General features: G+C 39.4%; 1 protein-coding gene across 6 annotated transcripts in view; it reads right to left on the reverse strand.

The window, feature by feature from the left end:
• Positions 1-14,762, reverse strand: part of aebp2 (AE binding protein 2) — an 81,512-nt gene extending 66,750 nt beyond the window's left edge. For all 6 annotated transcript variants that reach the window (XR_010021084.1, XR_010021085.1, XM_063072401.1 and 3 more), the window contains exon 1: positions 14,124-14,762. Coding sequence is in view for 4 of the 6 variants with exons in the window: in XM_063072401.1 (XP_062928471.1) it covers positions 14,124-14,737 (614 nt within the window). In the remaining 2 variants the exon portion in view is untranslated. The remainder of the gene's footprint in view (positions 1-14,123) is intronic.
• Positions 14,763-17,915: the final 3,153 nt, after the last annotated feature.

The following is a 17,915-nucleotide window of genomic DNA, read 5'->3' on the forward strand; positions in this document are numbered from 1 at the left end:
TATATCAGCTACCCGCTGGTTACTTATTTGGATAGCCCACTGGTTATTTATTTGGATAGAGCCATTTTAGCCCTGGTACTCAGGAGACTCTGATACTTCCACTGAAAATGCAGGATCCTGAATTTTAGTTTTTACCCTGTAGCAACAGAATTCATCTTTTTATATTATTTACATTACTCTTACACTAAGTGTACCCTTCAATTATTCCACTTTTTGATTTCTTTGTTATGAATATTTTAATACTGACTGTTATTGAGAAACAGCTTCCAATTTAAAACACGCTAAGAAAGACTTCAGGATGAAAGTTTATGATCAAAAAAAGGGAAGTTTCCAAGGTCATTGCCCATCATTTCACCAATCTTATCAAGTCCCCCCAACCCACAATCACCAGGCTGTGCAGTAGGCATTTTGGTTCAGAAACATTTGCCAAAAATATTAACATTAGCTCTTAGTAAAAGACTAACAGATGATCGATTAATACCCTCATTACAAAATAAAATGCACTTTTGCAAATAGGTGAATTAAAAGAACAAATTTCCTTTCTGGTGTATTGCAATTATTCTGCTGACACCACAGGCATATGCTGTGTCACAATCACGCCAACCTTAATGAACCAAAAATCAAAGGAAAATGTGCTGGCACACAAGAATTCTGGAATGATAATAAATCAACTTCTTGTACTTATTGCAAGTTGTAGTTACAGGTACATATCAAATCAATGATACTTAGTAAACATTGTGCACAAAGATACAAATGGCAGTAAGAATGACTGAAAGAATCACAAAACTTGAAAAAAAATCAATATTAGAGGCAACCCACACCACCTAGCAAATGGCCTACATCATGATTCTCTACAACATGAAGCAGTTATTTACATATTCATAAGAAATGGGAGTTCTAAAACATTTATTTTTTCACAAATTCTACATGAACAAAAGTTATTCCGTCTTAGAATCAGGTTTAATATCACTGGCATATGTTGTGAAATCTGTTGTTTTTGCAGTCTATTTTTGGGTATTTGTGAGGAAAAGTTTCTCCAACATGATTGGCCATAACAGGGGAAATCACCCATAGACATAACTGCAGCAAGACCAGTATTTGCACTGTATCTGATCAGCAATGAACAGGTTTCAACACAACCGACAGTGTGTAAAAGCAGTCATTACCTGTAAGGTTTGATCCAAACTGATTAGTTGCTCACTTTGAATGTGTGTGGATGAAAGATGCTGAATGGCTATTCTTCAAACTTGTTAGGCTAATTCATTGAACTAGTTATCAGCTATTTCACGGATAAATTCTACTTTGCCTTGTAGCAGCAGGTTGGCAAATTTGGCACTTTTACTTCACCTTTGTCACTATATTTCCCAGGTGTTACCCATGCTACAAGCCAAATATAAAGCTGCAGGATTTAGTAACACAAGCTGGCAGGAAAGTGAGTTTCTAAACCAAGTCTCAGGAGTTCCTGTTGATGACCCCAGCAGTTTACAGATTCAACCCACAGCATTCACTGACTGGCTTTGAACAATACCTTGCCTGTTTTTTTTGAGTTAATTCTGTATTTTTTCCTAACTGATTCCATTTCCAAGTCAGTAACTTAAGCTCTGACTTCTAGCAGTGCCAAAAGAAACGTGGAAATGGTTAATGAAAGCAAGTAGGGCAAGGTAGTACAAGAATGTCACCATTTAGACTGGTAACAAATAAACCCAGTCGCAAAGGAGTTCAATGGAACATGAAATGCCTACATAAAAAAAATCTCAAAATTATTTGAATTTTCAGTACCTCTTTCATGTCTTCCCATTATATATAGTCACAATGAAAGCAATGAAGCAGAACACCTGATTTGTCATTTGATACTAAAAATTGTTACAAATCACAAAATAAATTTGATTAATTTAGTAAACCAATGCTGTGTCCAGAAAGATTCTTAGAACCTAGCTCATAGATGTTTTAACACAAAGGACAGGGAATCGCTGGATGACAGAATTAAACTTTCAAAACTAAGTTCAGAATATTTGCATCAAGAAAAACAATCAAGCAAAATGAGAATCTTGCTTAAATGTAAGTAGAAAAGTTTTTGAAACTGCATGTATAATACAATCACAAAAAAATACCAGTCATCTTTTGCCTATTCAAACCTATTTACTGATAACAATTTAAACGGAACAAACATATTTTTACCAGTACTGTTACTCACTAAAACCACAATTCCAACCAGCATTTTCAGAACCTTTAATATTTCACAAGAGCAGTTCTATCAATCAACATACGCAATGTTATACAAAGATTAAAACAAAACTTAAACATTTTCCTGAGTTGGTTTTTAAGTTTGCAATTGTGTGATAAGCTTAAAGCTTGCATATAAAGAAACAAAGCATCCTGCATTTCATTATGTGCAAACATCAAGAAACTGGGCAGCAGAGTGGTCAAGCTATGATAGCGACAATCTCAAATCACTGGAGAACAGGGTTCAACTCTGATCTCAGTGGAATTTACACTTCGTGGTGCTGCACAAGTTTTTGTTGAAGTAAGTGAGGGTTGTTCAGTTAAATGGCTAATGTAGAATGCCCCCAGTGCATAGGTAAGTTGTACAATTGGTTGGGGGGTGGGGGGGGGTGGGGATAAGAATGTGGAGAGAATAAAAAATGGACTGGTGCAAGAGTAATGGTCAGCACTGACTGTATGGGCTGAAGAGCTTACTTCTGTGATGTACGACTCCATAACCAGTTGCTCTGTTGTTCTGTTCCTTCAGAAACTTGCTTTTCTAGAACAATATTAACTTAAATAAATTTTAAGGAAGGGACAGTCTTTGATAACTAAACAGTGACAAGCTTGTCCATTTAAACTTAGATATATTTTCTCAAGAACTGCACAATTTTCTGCAGTTTCTACCAAACAAGTCTTCTGGTACTAAAATATAAACTTTTCTAAGTATGAAGTCTTATCGCAGATTTAAGCTATGATAAAATGTAAATTGTTAATCCCATGGAAACTTTCATTTTTCTGCCATTCGATTTTAAACTGATTATAAAATTTCTTGGCTCTAACAGCACAAGACTCAATATGGCCTCTTCCATATGACTAGCTACAGTAAGAAATGCCAAGAAAAGCCACAAGCTCAGGGAACAGAATCACCAAATGGAATACTCTTTCACATCCTTCAAATCATGACAGAATTAACTCGCATGTTCAGCCAGAAGTAGTGCTAGGTTAGATATGATCTGCTTATAAGACAAGGATCTGTAGAGTACAATGAGACCAAGAGGCATTTCCTCTTTCGAAAAAAAACACCTACAGCTTTGTCTGAAATGAGAAATTTCCTTTGTTTTTCAAATCTTTGGAATTCTCTTGGTTTAGACAATTCTGTCCAAGCATATTTTTGGACACCATGGGATTGGGTTATAGTACAATGGACTCATAAGATCGGCCATGATCTTACCAAGCAGCGAGAGTAGGCATGTCTAGCTTCATGGCCTACAGTACTAAACACTGTGCAAAACTATCAGACCATAACTAAAATTCTGGCCATTACACTATTAAGTTGGACCAGCATTAAGGTCAGAGGGAATGCAAGGGTGCTGCCAGGCTGAAGAATTGCAGTGACGAGGCAAGTCAAGTTAGGGCAGTTGATGTCATCTTTTTAAACAAAGATTTACTGATTTAATTTGACTGATGTATGTGAAATTACATAAAAGGTCCAGAGAGACAGTGTAGTCAATACCAGAGAACAAAGGCAAGTTAATTGGTAGGATTAGAAGGCAGTTAAAGACAATTTGATTCAACAAAATTTGAATCTGAGATTTGCTCCTGGAAAGTCTTGGGAGGAAGAAACCCCAAGGAGAATCCCGAATGAGCAAAGATAAAGTCTGAGGGAAGTATGATCACATCAAAAAAATAATTTCTGGGAAGCATGGGACTTGCTGGACTGCAATTTGAAGTACTGATGTTGGGTCACCTGACAGCTTTGGGATCCAGCATTTACTAGTGGCACAGGGGAGATCAAGCATGCCCCTCTGCTGATCTTCAGATTATTGCTAAAAGGTCCTCACTACAGTGTTGAATGGCCATGGGGTTAATCAACTAACTGGGAAGACTTACACTTGAATTGACCAAAAGCCTTTGCTACCCACACAAAACACTGGAGGAACTCCAAGGTGAGACTGCATCTATTATAGAGGAATGAGCCTTAGCTATCTGCAACCCCAATACTGTTGACAAGCTGACACGTGGATTATCAAATAGCCAGGCAAGCCTTGGGTCCAACAGACCTCCAGAAGAGACCGTCTCTCTAATTCAGTAATTGTTCATCCTGGTCTTAACACTCCCAGCTTGCTTAAAAAAATGTAGAGCTCCGAACTGTCACACAAATTCTGTTGCTTCACTGTTTAGTCAACTTGTTCACTGTTCACAACTTTCTGATGCACTGGATGAAAATGCTATTCCACCTCAGGCTAGTCATCTAGCTATGAATAAACAAGGTCTAAAAAAATAGTTTTGCTCTTCACATTCAAATGACCATATTCACAAATGTTAAGCTGCATTACTTTCTCAGTTCTGGTTTGATTCCATGATGCAATGTTCTCTGCTTGGGACATACCCTAAAAGATCCCCTTATTCCAGATAATAAAGCCCAAAAGCGTAGAGAGGAAAAGTGGAAAGGAAGAGCATCAATTAAATCACAACATCTAATTGCAATAAACAACATTGTCTGGAAACATATCTTTCATTGCACTCAATAGAAAACAGGATCAGGAGGTACCATTATAACCTTGAAAGTCAAGGGAAGGTTGAGAGAATAGTTAAAGCACAAAGTGCCAGGACTCAAAAAAAAAGTACAAAAACAGGTAATTTAATTTGCATAAACCACTGATAAGACCATGACTTGAGTACTGCATTATAAATCTGCTCATCCATTCAGCTATATTTTTAAATTTAGAGATACAGCATGGAACAGGCCCTTCCTGCCCAACAAGCTGCACCACCCAGCAACACGCCTATATTTAATCCTAGCTTAATCACTGGATCATTTACAATGGCCAATTAACCTACTACTGGTGTGAAGATCCTGGTAAGCATACAGAAAATATTTTCCAGTACGATTCCAGGGCAGAAAAATTCCAGCTACTAGAGAACTGGAGTTCTAGTTGAAGCAGAAAAGATTTTGGGAGATACTTAAGACTGCTTACTTGGTTTAATAATGAAGAAAAACTGTTCCAAGATTCAAAGATCAGAAGGCAGAGATTTGAAATTCTGGCATGAGATATAAAAGCAACACAAAAGAAAAGCATACATTGTAGAGACAATAATGAACACTATCTGTCAAGGGTACAAGGAGAGTATCAAATCAGGTCCTTCCAAAAAAAAATGAATAGGAATGTGAGGAAAAATAATTTGCAGAGCAATTGAGGGGGAGGAAATGGGAGTGCAAGGGAATTATTTATAGGATTGTTGCTCTTGGAGCTGGCAAGGGTTTGTTGAACCAAATGGCCACTTCCCTAATAACCTTATTATTCTTAACAGTTGATGCCTTATCCCAAGACCAATTCGAAATTCTCACAAAGGAAATTTGTTCAGTATCTACGCTTAATCCTTCCAAGCCTTATTTCAGTGACATCCTCAATCTACTGAACGCCAAGGAGAATAACCCAATCCTACTCAATCTTCCTAGATCGATCTTCTCAATCCAGGGCCATACCCACTGGGGAAAAGTTACCACTTCACTGCTTCCATGCATATTGATCTATGGACAGGGAAAGCTGTTGCAGCAGTAAAACATTTTCAATCTTTTAAACAATCTTTTAGTGAAATGCTAGCTCAAGTTTCAACTTTTACGTATTTATTTATTGAGATGCGGTGCGGAATAGGCCCTTCTGGCGCTTTGTGCCACGCTGCCCAGCAACCCTTAATTTAAACCTAGCGTTATCACAGGACAATTTACTTACCAACTGGTATGTTTTTGGACTACAGGAAGAAACCAGAGAACCCGGGGGAAATCCACGCGGTCACAGGATACCACAGACAGACCACATGTTATGAAAAGACCAGAACTGCTCTACCCACAATGATATCATATTCCCCCCCCCCCAATTATCTATGTGCTGGTTAAAGGCAAATATTATCTCTCTTCACAATATTAGGTAGTAGATATGATTAAGTTCCTCATGGCCATTTTTAAAAAACTTCTGTTAACTAATACCAATTTACTAGCTTGCGTTTGAATATGGGAAGAAAATATGGAGAAGTAATGCATTTGCTATTTTACAATTGGCTCCAGGTTCTAAGGAGTCCAGGAATGCTATTGTTTACATATCTGCTTCTTCTGCAGCTACCTCCAAGTCAGAGACTTAAGGTACAAGACTTGGTCATGTCTCTTTACTATTACAGTAAATAATTCACCCTCACTTTTGGTGGATCATAACTTGATATAGTTTCAACTGGGACGGCAAAGAAGTCAAAAAAGAATCAGTATTCTGATGTATACATTTTAAATTCCTACTTCAAAAAGATCCATGTTTACTGTTGCTCTTCTTTACATAACTCTTTCACCAACAGCCTCTTAATAATATGAGCAATATCAATCACGTCCTTTGAGACTGTGTCCAAAGTGAAGTTCTATGCAGTTCTGACAATCTACCAAATTGCTCTTTACTATTTCAGAAAAAGACATCCACCATGCTACTGCACTAATAATTAATCTGAGGCTGGGTGCAATTGACAAATACACCAAAGTGGAAAGAGCAGTGAAACATTAGTGAAATTACGTTTTCCAATTTGTCTCTATACATTGATTACATATTTGTATGGATGCATTAAGAGGCAAGGAGAATTCAACCGCAACAGTGCTGATGATTGTCATGCAAATAAATCTGATATCATCACTTGGATTCCTTATCAGTATTTAAAATACCACTTTATAGAGTTCTACTTGCACTAAACATTTTTTTCCTTCCTTGTCCAAGTTTTATTTCTGTAGATCTATATTGAAAAAATTAAATCAGAAGCATTCTTTACAAGCATTCTGCTCTATCTTCTTCAAAATTCACAAGAATTTCTTTTGAGCCATTCCTGATCACGTGGTTTGAAAAGCTATCAAGCTAATAAAACTCAAACAGACCTGGACGAAGAAAGGGCACATTGTAATAGGGCTTTTCTTAACCATGGTGATTGAAGTAAACTGTATAAATCTGTTACATGATAATCAGAAAAACAAATTATTCTTTGCATATTAAATGCACATCTAAAACACATCGTAGAATACACAGGTATGACAAGTCAAGACCATGTAGCATTAAAATCCTTAAAGATCAGGGTTTTCAAACAGCTGCTATTGCAGTTTAATGTGGGCTAATAAGCATTCTAGACATTTTGTACAAGCCAACATTAGAATGACAGGCAATAAAGAATGTAATTTAAAACCATGACACTGCAAAGCTTTAGTATTTCTCAAATCTCAAGGAACAAAAGCGCTTAATTCTGTTGAGCACTGCTAGGTGCTCTTACAGATGTGTTATGTTAAACAAATCATTTGGACTGAAGAAAAAAAATCCAACTTTGAAGACGCTTTTGTAGAAACAAGCATGGTCCATTGGGCAGACAAGTCCAAGCCCTTGCAGACTTAAAAAAACAGCCTGTAACCTACTTCCTCCTACAATTAAACAACAAAACTACAGCTGAAAGAGATCCAAACAAATATAAATGTGCAAAATGACTTTTGCTCTGCCATTCTCTACAGCTGTAAGACAAAAAAGACAAAAGACTACATGCACTTTAAAACTGTAACAAAAAGTCAAAGCTGATATCATATACAAGATAATTATTTCAAGATAAAATCTTGACAATATCTGATAGTTTACACTTAACTCATTATTGCATCCTCCTGCATCAAAACATAATGTAAAAAACTACTTATGTATACTTGTCAAAATAATCCAGATTTAAAAGAGACTGCATTACATACATATGAAACGTTAAAAATGAAACTGAAGCTTTTTTTTCCCCATTTTACAACTGAAAATGTAATCTTCCAGACTATCTCAATGCAAATAGAATATTAACCATGGCAGAATTAATGAAAGGAAAGTTAATGAAAATAAAAATAACAACAAACTCACCAAGATGAAAAGGCTAACTGGATTTTTGGGACTGAGCAATGAAATAGTTAGTACCAAATGAAATGAAGAAACAAGATGTGGCCAATTACCATCTATAAATCTGAGTCCAGTCTAAGCCTGCAGTAACTGGAAATCATGCTGGGGCACATTCTAATGGAGAACTGGGATTATAATGTTTTCCTTCTCTTGTACCTCAAACTTCCTCCAGTGGATTTGGAGCTTCAAATTGACAATTCTAAATCACATCAGTTATCCACATTATGTTAAAAGCTGCAATGACTCAGAATTAAGATTTAAAATTCTTTTCTTAGAAGATTTACACACTCCCTCATAAAATTTCAAGTAAGCAACTGCATAAAACACTTGAACGTAAAGAAACCATACATACGAGTCTGAAATCAAAACACCACACTGAGGATACTTAAGCAAGTGGGCACAGTCCCAAAGTAAAATATGGCTACATATTCCACAGTGCCTGCAGGAATAGCCATACCCCATTGTCATTTTAAATTACTGACTATCGTGGAACATGGGAAATGTGTCTGCTTTGTTCAAGAACTTCTGCTCACAATTCACATGCAATTTTAAGCATTCCAGTCTAATGTAATCCCCAGACAGAAGTTTATTCATCACATTGGACTGTGAGCAGAGTTCTCCAAATGAGACTCAGATAAAAAAAACCAAGTGAAAAGCAAATAACAGATCACTTGAGTTAAACATGAAATACCCAAGATCATTAAGCCTCTCCATAAGTGACTCACAAGTAAAAATGCATGTAAATCTGAAATCAAAATGAAAATTTCTGGAAACACTCCAGCATGTTACCCAAGACAACAGTGTAGTTCAATGATGCTTAATTATCATAATTCTATTCAATAAACCACTTACTTGCTTCAAAGTTACACATTTACCAGTTTATTAAAAACCATTAACATCTCTTGCAGCAAAGACTGCTGAAATCTGGAGCAGCACGAAGTTAGTGGGCTTGTGTGTTAGCACTTTCATTGTGCAAACAACTCCCAGGATATAAATCATGAGGAGCTGGCAGCAAATAGCAAGAAAAGCTGCTGTAGCCAGAGAATACCATAAGACATTGGTGCAGATTTAGGCTATTCAGCCCATTGGTCTGCCCTGCCATTCTATCGTGGCAAATTTATTACCTCTCTCAACCTCATTTACTTTCCTTCTCCCCATAACCTTTGATGCCCTGATGCCCTGACTAATCAAGAACTATTCAACCTCTGTTTTAAATGTACCGGATGACTTTTAACTAAGCAATTATTTTTTTAAAAAAGGACCACTGGAGTACAAAGTAAATCACACTTTCCTTTCTCTTAAAACAACTCAGATTACTGGCAAAGAAGATAGGCCAAATAGTGTCATTCTGATATCAAAATTTCAAGGCCATATATAAAAACTGCATAATGGCTTTGCACAGGAGTACATTGCAAGCATAGATTTTAAACTGTATGCTCAGGAATTCCATATTTTAAATGCCATGAATATTTTTTATTTTGAAAGAAAAATTGGTGTAATTTTGTGACTGCTACCCACAAGATAAGGGTTGCTCAAAGACAACATCCCAAAACAACCACTTGTTGTCACAACACTTGGTCACATCTTGGCTTCATTAGAAATATTAATCTCAAACCAAATTCTCCCATTATCCTTGCTTCTGATTTCAGTAATTGATATTTTGCATCAAACAGGTAAATTTAATCTTTCAATGGCCTCTTGCTTTTAAAGTAATATCTGCATTTTACACTAATAAGATGTTTCATATACGGGGGCATGATTTATATATTTGAATATATGGTTCATTGTATCATTTACAGTAATTCCACAACAGGTTATTCACCCAATCTTTAAATCGAAGCAATCAAATCTTTGAACTAGAACGCAAACATTCAGATAGCTTTTCAAGTGACAGGAGGAAATTCACTCCCTCCTCACTCTGTGATGGTTACATTTTATAATTATTTTTCCAAGTACTTACATCATTGCTTTGCCCAATTTTTATAAACATTTCAAAAAAACATCTTCTGGAACTAGATTATTGTACTGATGTTTTTGCCCATACAAAAGTTATGGAGAAAATTTTTGTACACTTAGGTAATTAACATAGCAACTGAGCAATGCATCATATTAAAACACTAAACTGTTCCTACAGTCAATACCAAAGGAAAGTGCTTGATATTAAAGACAAGAGGTTGGGGAATGCACCACTTCAAGCACTGTATTAAAAATTATTTGTCGTATATAATCTTTAGAGCACTTAAAAAGCTCTGGTACAAAAAGCCATCCAAAGTGCAAGAGTACTGATCTCCAATTGCACAATCAACTCAAACTGCTATTTTCAGATTCCAATTAGTCACCATTTCCATTGATACTTTAATTAACATATTTAAAATATGAAGGACATTGACCACACTAATAGATTGTTCAGTAAAACCTTCATTCAACATGGCTTATGTCGGCAATGCCACTATTTTGAAATGGGTAACTTCGTTAAATCAATGTGCCCAAATTAATTCCACAGAAAGTGTCCTGAACTTTCCAAGATATTTGCAACAATGACTTATTAAAAAGGAAGGTAACATGATAGTTATGAAAATATCTCCCTACCTACATCCATCATAGAGGATAGCTTGAAATTAATCAATCTTTTGCCTTCACCTTTTTGTTCATGAGTCTATTCTTCTTGTTGACTGCTTGGGTGCAATTTGCTGACAGGCCTTGGCTTTCATTAATTCAAAAAAAGGATTCATTTAGTGCAGTCACATGGTTTACCATCACTTTCTTGTTGAATTCCCTCAAAACCTGAATACACTGAACATCAAACCTTGTTTTCTATTGCTTCCTTGTGGTTCTCCACACTAACTCAGGATTTGTATCTTAATGACAAGAATCAACATAATGCTTAGGATGATTCCGTCTGAAACACAGCAAAGTTCAAAAATTATTATTCCTTAGAATGAGAGATCTGAAATTTTAACTCAATAACTAGTTCCAAAAATGTTTCATTTAGGGAAAAAAAACACAAGTATTTAAAACTATGCAGAAATAATGAACGATGCTATGACCGATCAAGATATGTCCACCTAAATTTGTATCCTCATTTCAACTTTACACAAGCTCTGGATAAAATGGAGGTTGGAGGGAGAGGAAGAGGAAGAACATCTCACCTAAATGCATAAATTCCTCAGTATTTTACTCTAAAAAGGTGGTTTAAAAGAAGTTATAAAGAAGGCAAGACAGCAGCTATTAGGAGTTTGAAGAGATTTGGCATGTCAACAAATACACACTCAAAAACTTCTATAGTTGTACCATGGACAGCATTCTGACAGGCTGCGTCACTGTCTGGTATGGAGGGGCTACAGCACAGGACCGAAAGCTGCTGCAGAAGGTTCTAAATCTAGTCAGCTCCATCTTGGGTACGAGCCTGCAAAGTACCCAGGACATCTTCAAAGAGCGGTGTCTCAGAAAGGCAGTATCCATTACTAAAGACCTCTAGCACCCAGGGTATGCCCTTTTCTCACTGTTACTATCAGGTAGGAGATGGTCAAGTGGTTAAGGTGTTCGTCTAGTGATCTGAAGTTCACTAGTTCGAGCCTTGGCTGAGGCAGCATGTGTGTCCTTGAGCAAGGCACTTAACAACAAATTGCTCTGCGACAACACCAGTGCCAAACTGTATGGGTGCTAATGCCCTTCCCTTGGAGAGGGGAGACTTGCAGCATGGGCAACTGCTGGTCTTACATACAACCTTACCCCGGAAACTTTCCAAGGTGCAAATTCACGGTCTCATGAGACTAACAGATGCCTATAAAAGGAGATACAGAATCCTGAAGGCACACACTCAGCAATTCAGGAACAGCTTCTGCTATCCAATTCCTAAATGAACATTGAAGCTTTGGACACTAGTTCACTTTTTTTTAACTATACAGTATTTCTACACTGTTTAAAAATCTATTCAATATACGCAATTGATTTACTTGTTTATTTATTTTTATCATTATTTTTCCTCTCTGCTAGATTATGTATTGCATTGAACTGCAGCTGCCAAGTTAAAATATTTCATGTCACATGCTGGTGATAATAAACCTGACTCTGATTTTCTCTCCATATGCTCAGGTGTATCAGCAATTTCCAGAATATCCTTGAACATTCTCTAAACTGCCCAATCAGCTGTTAGATCTAGTTCACAACTGCCAAACTCAATATCATGTTTACATAGTAACATCGTCTCACCCTCCGAACAAAAATAATCTTTTATTTACACTGCATTGTCATACAGAATGAAAACCTGCAGAAAAAAGACACTTCTGAATGCAGGTAATAGCCTCATCCAAAATATCCAGCTGGAAAGAATGCATAATAGAAACTGGTTTTTGAAAAGGATGTAAATATTTTGCACTGACAACCAAGTCAATAGCTGGCAACTTCAGCAAACCTGTGTCAAAAGTTATTGTAAACCATCATTTTACATCCTCCCACCCACAGCTGCACACATTAAAATATTCAATTTGATGAATGAGATGGGAGGGAATAATTTTCACATAAATTATTTAAGTGGGATCAGTCTGTAAGTTTCAAACTTCTACAACTGTTTAAATAATGAGATTAACAGAAGCGTAGTAAACCATATTAAAGATGTAAAACAATTTGATTCAATTTCAAAATAGTCAATCACTTCTTGCAATCACAATTTGCAATGACTAATTATGATCAAACTCCAAATAACAGGTCACAAATGTCAAAACTTTTTCTTTGGAGATTTACACATGTTTATTTACTAGCCATTGCAATTATCTGCATAAACTGCACCACATCCCAAAAGTTAGAGATTAATTAAATTCCCTACCATGTCAAATGCCCAGAATGCCGGTAACTTTGAAATTCTATTTCTCCTATTCCAGGCATTCAAGTCGATTTTCATTGCAGGCTGTAACACTTCACGATCTGAGCATTATTCCTAGAATATGATTGCTTACATAGAAAATCAAATAAGCTACCAGGTTAACAGTTATGTTTTAACTGCCAGCCAGGGAGGAAACTTAATTTGGCTAAGAGTGAAATCCCTCTTCCTGAAGAAAGCCGATTTTTTTGTTCAGGGTCTCAACTAAAAGAGGGAGGTTCTGATAATACAGCACTGGCTGAAACAGATGCGAAATTGGATTACATACTTCTATACTGTATTTAGGCCGCTACCTGAGCCATATGCAAGTTTATCTTATGCAGAACTGACAATCACACTCGTGTTCAAAATGCAAAACAGAATAACTCCAAAATGAACATAACTAATTACACTAAATGCTATTTCAGAATTCTAATCCCACCCGGGGGACCAATGATGCCTGAAACAACACTTGCAGCATTTTGATCTTCGTGTGTACACAGTGGGCAATTCTAGGATAAACGATTGAGACCTAAATCACACTCACATGCTCATTTAGTACAAACTTGGGAATTTCCATTCTACATCGAAACCGCCATTTCATCTGAAAACTGCGTCTCAAAACTCCATCTCAAAACTCCATTACCAAATACACGAATCGCTAAAGTACAGCTTCTAAAATCAGGCTTCCAAATCTATTTACACTGCCTACAAGTGTCCACTCAGACAAAATGACGGAAGGAGATAAAACTTTCCACCCAGAACACGAAAGGGAAAACACAAGGGGCATTCAGAGCAGAGTCGGCTCTTGAAAGTCGAGGAGGGAAAGAGTTGGCGTGGAGCCGAGGAACAATACAGAGCGTGGGGAAAGACTGCTGCATCCTCTCAGGAAGCTGGGTGAATGAGTTTGAGACAAACTATTGAACACGGTCTCGTCACACTGAAGCTTAACAGCGAGGCGAAGGGGAACGCTGGACCGGGTAGGGGGACGGAGGGGTGGGGAGGGGAGCGGAGGGGGTGGGCGCGGCTGATTTTACACCTGTGGATGTCCTCTCCCCGCACCTTCATCCCAGAATCCCAAATTGTTCCACAGAGCCCGAGACCGAACCCCGACTTCTCACCTGTCCTCCGAGTCCATGCGGCTGAGCGGCTCGCCGTCCGACGAGTTCTCCAAACTCTGCCTCCTGTTGCCGGAGGCCGGTGCTGCCGTCTCGTCCCGTCCGCGCTGGTGCTGCTGTTGCTGTTGTTGTTGTTGCTGCTGCTGTTGCTGCTGGCCGCCCCTGGCTCCGGTCCTGGACGCCGCGTTCGCCGCCTGCTGGTGCTGGGGGCCGCGGACTGGGCCCTGGGGCCGGTGCGTGTTCGGGGACGTGGGCTGTCCACCGGCGGAGTGGGCGCGGGCCCTGCGGGGACCGCCAGGTTCGCTCTCTTCTTCGTCGTCCTCCTCATCCTCTTCCTCCTCGTCGTCTTCCTCCTCATCCTCGTCATCCTCCTCCACCGGCTCGTCGTCCTCGTCCTCCTCCTCCTCCCGCCGCCGCCGTTGCTTCGAGGCCTGGCAACGACCGCCGCTCTTCGCTTCCGCGCGGCAGCTCTTACCACCTGATGCCATTACCGCCGCGCCGTTCATCAGCGTGGCTGCCGCAGCCGACTGCTCGCTCTGGGCGCCGGGGGACAGGTGAGTCTCAGTCAGAGGAACCGCGGGGCCGCAGGCGGCTGACGGAGCGGCGGCTGCGGCCATTTCTCAGCGCGGCTACAGCTTTGGCGGGTCACGTGCCGCGCCTGCGCGACAGAGCACGACGGAGGCCCGGCCGCCAAGGTCGACCGCGCAACGCTTTCAAAACAGCGTGGCCAGGCAAGAGGAGAGGTGAGATGTGAGCGAGGAACCTTTAGAGCTCGTCCACTATTTTGATCAAGACTTGCCCAGTAGTTACGGCAACAGGCAATGAGCGTAATTAATCGGTATTAGTGACTATTTGTGCAACATTTTATCAAATGATATTAAATTTTGTTTGCAACACACATCAAAGTTGCTGGTGAACGCAGCAGGCCAGGCAGCATCTCTAGGAAGAGGTGCCGTCAACGTTTCAGGCCGAGACCCTTCGTCAGGACTAACTGAAGGGAGAGCTAGTAAGAGGAATTTCTGTTTGATTTGTTTTCATTGACACAACACGAGTTGTAGCCTTCCACTTTGTAATCGTGGTTGGCTGCTTCGGTAGAAACTGAGCTGAACCTGTTTAATGGGAGCCAGCAACCCTTTTTTAACCTTTTCCTTTGGACCTTCCAATAAGTCCTCACCGACAGTATGCACCCGAGCCCACTGCTCTGTTCTGTCTACACCTGCAACTGTTGCTATGGCCAGCTCAAGCGCTATCTGTAAGTTTGATGATTAGAAGCTCAGATGGCGACGGGGTATACAGGAGTGAGATATGTCAGCTGTGTGCGGTGTCACAGCAACAACATGGCACTCGATGTCAGCAAGACGAAAGAATTGATTGACTTTAAAAGGGGAAGTCTAGGGAACACACACCAGAACTCACTGCGGAGTCAGCAGTGGAACGAGTGAGCAGCTTTAGGTTCCTGGGCATCAACATCTCCAAGGATCTGCCCTGGGCCCAACACATAGATGCAATCACCTCAAAGGCTGGCCTGCACCGATATTTCATTAGATGTTTAAGGTGATTTGGTATGTCACCAAAGATTCTTGCGTGGTGGACAGCCTCCAATGTACAGGATTGCAAGAAGCTGGGGAGTTTGTAGACTTGGCCAGATCCACCACAGGCATTGAGGACACTCTCATGAGATGGTGCCTGAAAAAGGCACCATCCATTATTAAGGACTGTCACAATATGGGACATGCCCTCTTCTCATTACTACCAGCAGGGAGGAGGTGCAGAAACCTGAAGACCCACACCCAGTAACTCAGAAACAGTCTTCCCCTCCACTGTCAAATTTCTGAATAGTCTATAAACACTACCTTCCCTTTATTTGTTCTATAGTTTGGTAATTCATAGTAATTTTATGTTTTCCTGCTGTACTGTTACGGTAAAACAACATACTTCATGTTATATAAGACAATGACAATTAATCTGAGTCTGATTCAACCCAGACTGAATCTCATCACAAATGGTTGCATTTTCCCCTCAGGAAAGAGCAGTTGTGTTCACTTTTGACCATAAGATATAGGAGAAGAAGTAGGCCATTTGGTCCATTGAGTCTGCTCCATCATTTCAACATGGCTGATCCATTTTCCTTTCAGCCCAATCTCCTGCCTTCTCCCCATATTCCTTCATGCCCTGACTGGTCATGAATCTATCAACACCTGCCTTAAGTATACTCAATGACTTGACCGCCACAGCCTCCCGTGGCAACAAATCCCACAGAATAACTACTCTCTAGTTAAAGAAATTCCTCCTCATCTCCATTGTAAATGGATGCCCCTAAATTCAGAGGCTGTGTCCCCTCGTCTGAGACTCCCCCTACCATCGGAAACATCCTCTTGACATCCACTATATCTAGGCCTTTCAGCATTTGAAGGTTTCAATGAGATCCCCCTCATTCTTCTAGATTCCAGTGAGTACCGGCCCAGAGCCATGAAGCACCTCTCATATGATTAGCCTTTCAATCCTGGAATCATTTTCATGAAGCTCCTTTGGACCTTCTCCAATGTCAGCATGTCCTTTCCTAGATAAGGGGCTCTCACCAGGGACTTACCAAGCTCAACACTACATCCTTACTGTTAGATTCTAGTCCTCTTGAAATGAATTGTAACATTGCATTTGCCTTCCTCACCACCAACTCAACCTGCATATTAACCTTAAAGGAATCCCGCATGAGGACTCCCAAGTCCCTTTGCACCTCTGATTTTTTGCATTTTCTCTCCATTTAGGAAATAGTCTATGCTTTTATTCCTTCTACCAAAGAGCATGACCACACACTTCCCGACAGTGTAATCCATCTGCCACTTCTTTGTCCATTTGCCTAGTCTGTCTAAGTCCTTCTGTAGATTGTCTAATTCCTCAACACTACCTGCTCTTCCACCTATCTTTGTATCGTCCACAAACTTGGCCACATAGACATCAATTCCATCATCCAAAATATTGACATATAACCTAAAAAGAAGCGGTCCCAACACCTTTGTCTATCCTACTTGTTATTTTTCAAAGAATTCCAGCAAATTTGTCAGCAAGATTTTCCCTTAAGAAAACCATGCTGACTTTGGCCTGTTTTGTCATGTTCCTCCAAATACCCTGGAATCACATCCTTAACAATCCACTCCAAGGTCTTAGGAGGATTTTGTCTTCAAGTTAATGAGGATTTAGTATCAATTGATGCTGAGAGACTTTCTGTTTTACCCTAAGTATCCAGGAAATTTTGCTCAAAAATGGAAGTTTTTATGAAGTATATATGAAAGTGAGAAATGACATAATGATAACTTAAATTAAAATCATTATTAGTCATCAAACTAACTGACAGGGATTAGTTTGCTGCATCCCAAAGTACCAGTCATGCCTTTTTTTTAGTATGTAGTACAAGCTGATCAGCTCAGTTTGAAATGTGGTACGCCTTAAAGACCATCCCTGTGAGCTGTCTAGGCTTGTACTGAGTGGATGCAAATAAATGGATGAGCCCTGGCGGAAAATGTTGTGAGTGAAGAAATTTTGAAATAAAACAAGAGTAACCGCTTTCACGTAGCTGGGGAAAATGTTAAGCAAACTTGGAGCTTGTTTCACACAGACTTTGAAGCTGGCAGGGTTGCGTACATTTCTACTGTGTTCATCATATTCGTAGAAACTTTTGCAGCCGCTTTAAACATTGAGCATTGATTGAGAAGATAGATGGTGAGGAGGAGCAATGATTAGAAACAGGAACCGGAAAAGTTCTTAGCTTTTGAAGGTAGAAAAAGATGTGCTACAATT

The sequence above is a fragment of the Mobula hypostoma genome, chromosome 20 (genome assembly GCF_963921235.1).
Source record: "Mobula hypostoma chromosome 20, sMobHyp1.1, whole genome shotgun sequence".
In the NCBI taxonomy this organism is placed as follows: Eukaryota; Metazoa; Chordata; class Chondrichthyes; order Myliobatiformes; family Myliobatidae; genus Mobula; species Mobula hypostoma.